The 4,709-nt window shown below is 32.0% G+C and overlaps 1 protein-coding gene across 1 annotated transcript; it reads left to right on the forward strand.

Annotated features, from left to right (window-relative positions):
* The first annotated feature begins 3,906 nt into the window (after positions 1-3,906).
* LOC115225506 (general transcription factor II-I repeat domain-containing protein 2-like) lies at positions 3,907-4,392 on the forward strand. Its single transcript, XM_029796463.1, has one exon. It carries the CDS (start codon positions 3,907-3,909, stop codon positions 4,390-4,392), a length of 486 nt encoding a protein of 161 aa, XP_029652323.1.
* The last annotated feature ends 317 nt before the right edge of the window (positions 4,393-4,709 follow it).

Here is a 4,709-nt window from a genome sequence, read left to right on the forward strand (position 1 = left end):
TGCTAAAATGTCTTTCGCTTTTTTCACTTTCCTGAGGAGAAGATTGCATTGTTTATACCATTTATTCTTTTGAATAGTATCAGTGGAATTTTCGAAACGTGTCGAAAGTAAATATATTTGACTACACCTGCGTTAAACTCCATTTATTTATTCATATATTATTCAAAATATTCAACGTAAACACGATGTTTCTACCTTTATAAACAAGGAGTTACAACATCTTTACTTGTGAGATTTTTGCTACCCTGGTAACTATTTATTTTTTCCGTGTTAATTGTTAACAAGGTAAAAATACACTCGTCTATTTATAATATATATATATATATATATATATATATATATATATATATATATATATATGTATATATATATGCATATATACTCATATATTTTTACATACATACACATACATACATATATATCTATGTGTGTGTGTATAGGTATACATAGGTATATATATGATAGGGTGTCATAAACTGTAAACAACATGAAATACGAAAAGAAATGAGTTGAGAACACAAATAATGAGACAAACAAATGAAAACAGGACACATAACATAAAGAACGACCATTCATCATTTGTCAGCTGTCTATCTACTCCGCAAAAGCAGAAATAAAACTTGGGATTTGCGGAGGGTCAGATTTGGGAACAAAAACAGGACAGTGGAGACATACATGGAAACCGAACGAAAAGAAGCAAACGAGGTAAAGTAGTGAACGCTGGAGAAATATTGTCTTTGGCAAGAGAAAAGATAGAAGAGAGAGGCAGATAGGATACGTGCAGTCTCTACAACAGCACTGAAGGAAAAGAAAGATGATTACATGAGGAAAAGAAAGATGGACGATGGTCACGTGTGAGCAACGAGAGAGAGAGAGAGTAAAGGAGGGAGAGGGAGAGAGATACATACAGAAGATGGTAGAGGGGAGAAAATGGTATTAGAGAAAGGATGAGTGAGAAAGGATAGGGAATAGAGAACAGTAAAGAGTGTGTATATATATAAATATATGAGAGAATGAGGAAATATAATTCACGAGATTCTTTCTCTTTCTCTGTAATGTTATATACTCGACGGACACGAAGAATTCCAGAAGTAAATCTAGTAGCACATATATCAATATTGTTGTTGACATCAGAAAACCGAAGACAGTCAACGTGCTTTAAACGGCATACTACCCGGTGTATATTCAAATTTATGTTTTGACAATTGCAATGGAAAAATCATCTCTACTTTTCATATAATAAAAAGAAAATTCACCCTTGAGTATAAATGACAAACACTGAAAACTGTTTTAGATATTTTAGATGTTTTATTTTTAGATATTACGCTTATTTCGAAGTTTGCAATTGTCCTCGTATCATTGTTGAATGAATTGTAAACTGTCAAATAGAAATAATATCTTAAGCCACAATTTTGAATGTTTATTACACTCACTCCCACACACACATAGCCGAACCGTTGGCGTAACCAGATTAACTGCCTTTTTTAAATTTGCATTGATTTGTGAATATCATTGTATTGTATAACGTGCAGCATGCATATCAATGCAAAGATAAGATATGATTTATTCTATATTGAACACATTACTACATGATGGTGACTGCGAAGACGACCGTAAGATACTATAATCCAAACGATGTCAAGTGGTTAAATAAATATATTCACCTCTCGTATTTCCTTTGACTTTTTATGGTTTTATATATATATATATATATATATATATATATATATCATTTCATGTAGTAAAGTGTTTGGTCTTAAGCTGAAGGAAATAAGGTAGCTAATTATATTTCGTCTCACGATGTTTTGTATAACAGTGATTATGAGAATTTAAGAATAGTATAATAAATTGTAGGAGGTAAAATTGGGAATATTTATGTTACATTATATTATATATATGAATATATTAGATACATAATTATATAAGTGCACACGTGCAAACTTGTATATTAGTTACATTATTTTAAAAAGATATTTTCTGAATCGTTTCGTTGTGAAATACAATGGCGCATCTAAGTACCACTATTTACATTGCATTTCTCTTACTTTCTGAGTACAAGATATTTTACAGGCTGATTTTTTTCAAAATTTCGGACCCTAATCTATGAAATGTAAGTGAGAATACACACATACTCACCACCATTTAATCTTTGATATATACATATATATATATATATACATACTCTGTATATACATACCTTAAAACACACACACCAGCACATATATTAATACAGTATCACTTACTCTTGCTTGATTGGTACGTTTGATGTACTGAACACCAGATTTCGCGTTCTAATACATATCACTGATTACTTGTCCTATGCCAAATTTAGCAACTTAGACTCCATCCCACACCTATCGAAAATCATTTCTCGCTGCTTCCAGCCTTTCGTCTCAGCCCTTCTCTAAATAACTAATTTTTATTCTGTTTCTACTCCTTGCTCATTTACAAGCGTGGATTACGTTCAAAGATTTCAGATTCTTAAATTCTTGGATATTTGCTATTGAATTTTAAAAAAAATATCGGACGTTTCCATCTTTATTTTATTCGCAGTTATTCGCTGAGTTTTCATATGGTAGTATTACCACCATATCAAAAGTTTGCGTAGCACACACATATACAGGCACGCGCGCGCCCGCACGTGTTTAGTATTCTCAATAGTTAATACCACCAGATTTGCATAGATACATGAACACACACGAAGACGCCGCACCTCCTTATAATCTAAGAAAGCGCAACCCTTGAAAATACACATGCGTGTGCGGTCACAAATTTGTTGTTGGTTGCTCTAAAATAGAACGGCAATTCCCTAGCTTTTAGTCTCTCACTTTCAAAAAATGTCCTAAACAATTAAATATATCTTTATTAACATATGTATTGCTTCTGACATCGTCCGTTCATTCTTGTAACTATTTCAAAGTGCTTGACTGATAATATTTCCTCCTTCCCAAACAAACATGTTAAATCCCATAAATTACACCAACAAGTATTACATAATTCTGCTGACCAACTAACCTTTTCACCAACTAACGTTCTTTTGTGATAGCGAAACTTCTCCATAAAACTTGGCAAAATCTGATTTAAAAGGGTTAAAAGTTGAACTGAACTATAACCTCGATATTGGCAAAATAGAGTTTAAATCTCCTATTAATAAAATCAACAATTAAACCTAGTGACGTATCTCCTGAACAACTCACCTTTTCTCCCATCTGCAATCTTATGTGAACATCTAAACCAGGACTGTCTTACCCGCGGCCCACTATGTGTTATTTTCTTGTTATAGCTGACTCTACGTCGTTGATGCATAATTAACAGCCATTGTTTCAGTTTCAAACCTTTTGCGGTCGGGTTAATATTGATTGTGTTATTTCCTAACCGTCTTTACAATGTAAAATGATAGTGACTTCAGTGGTACTTCAGTGTTTCTAGTCTAGCCTAAGTCCAATGCTAATGCTTTATGCGGAAGAGATTATTTATTCTTTATTTGTTTCTGATTTACAGAATATTAATATCAACATGATTACGTAATGGTTTTAATTGTTAATTTTAATAGCCCATTATTTGGTCATTGCATGTGATACCAAGAAGAGAAAAATAACAGTAGAAAAAAGAAAATTCAATATCCTATGGACAGAAAAATACTTCATAATTAAAACATGCAATAATATTATTTGCCTCTTATGTAATGATAAAATTGTTGTTTGCAAATAATACAATATTAAGCGTCATTATGCTGCCAAACACGAGCTACAATATAATGAATTAAACGGAGAAAGAAAGAAAAGGAAAACAAATGAATTGAAGAAGCTTAGTTCACAATAATTTTCAAAAATCATGTTGGGAAACTGGTACATATAAAAATGTTAGTTACTTAATAGCTGAAAAATTGTCTCAGGAGGGTAAGCTATGGAGAGATGGCGAATTAATGAATGTATTATAATTGCTTTTAATGAATACTGTCCCGAGAAGGCGAACTTATTCAATGAAAAGAGTTTGTCGCATCAGACATTTGGTAGAAGAATCGATGACTTAGCTGACAGTATTGTGGGTACATTGCAGACTCAATTACCTAAATGTGTTCAATACAGTTTATCATTAGACGAAAGTACTGATGCAAATGACACTGCACAATTGGTTATTTTCATCAGAGGAATTAATGTCAATTTTAATATGATTGAAGAAATGTTGGATCTGTGTCATATGAAGTGTACAACAACTGGCAGAGACATAATTGAGCATGTTACTTTATCATTAGAAAAGTTCAATGTTGATAGAAATAAAATAAAATCGATTATAAATGATGGTGCTCCTGCATTAACTGGTAAAAATAATGGGTTTATTATTTATTCAAAGAAATGGTTGATCATGATATACTTAACCATCATTGCTTGATTCATCAATTATGTGCTCAAATTTCAAGCAATTATCTGCTCAAAAATCAAATATGAAAGACTTGGTGACAGATATTGTGAACATTGTTAATTTTATCAGATCTCGGGACTTGCACCATCGTGCATTGAAAGCATACTTGATAGAAATTGGCGGTGAGTATGAAAACACTATTTATTTCTCAAAATGAAGATGGCTAGGTCAAGCGACAAATTTGAATAGATTTCAATTATTGCTGTCCAAAATAAAACAGTTCATGTAAAACAAAACACAAACTGTAGATCTTTTAGCAAATGAAGAATGGTTGAATGATCTGTCTT

Source organism: Octopus sinensis, linkage group LG2, assembly GCF_006345805.1.
Source record: "Octopus sinensis linkage group LG2, ASM634580v1, whole genome shotgun sequence".
In the NCBI taxonomy this organism is placed as follows: domain Eukaryota; kingdom Metazoa; phylum Mollusca; class Cephalopoda; order Octopoda; family Octopodidae; genus Octopus; species Octopus sinensis.

Bases quoted from the DNA above. Each gene is read 5' to 3' on its own strand.
- LOC115225506 (XM_029796463.1), top strand. From the start codon at position 3,907: ATGGAGAGATGGCGAATTAATGAATGTATTATAATTGCTTTTAATGAA.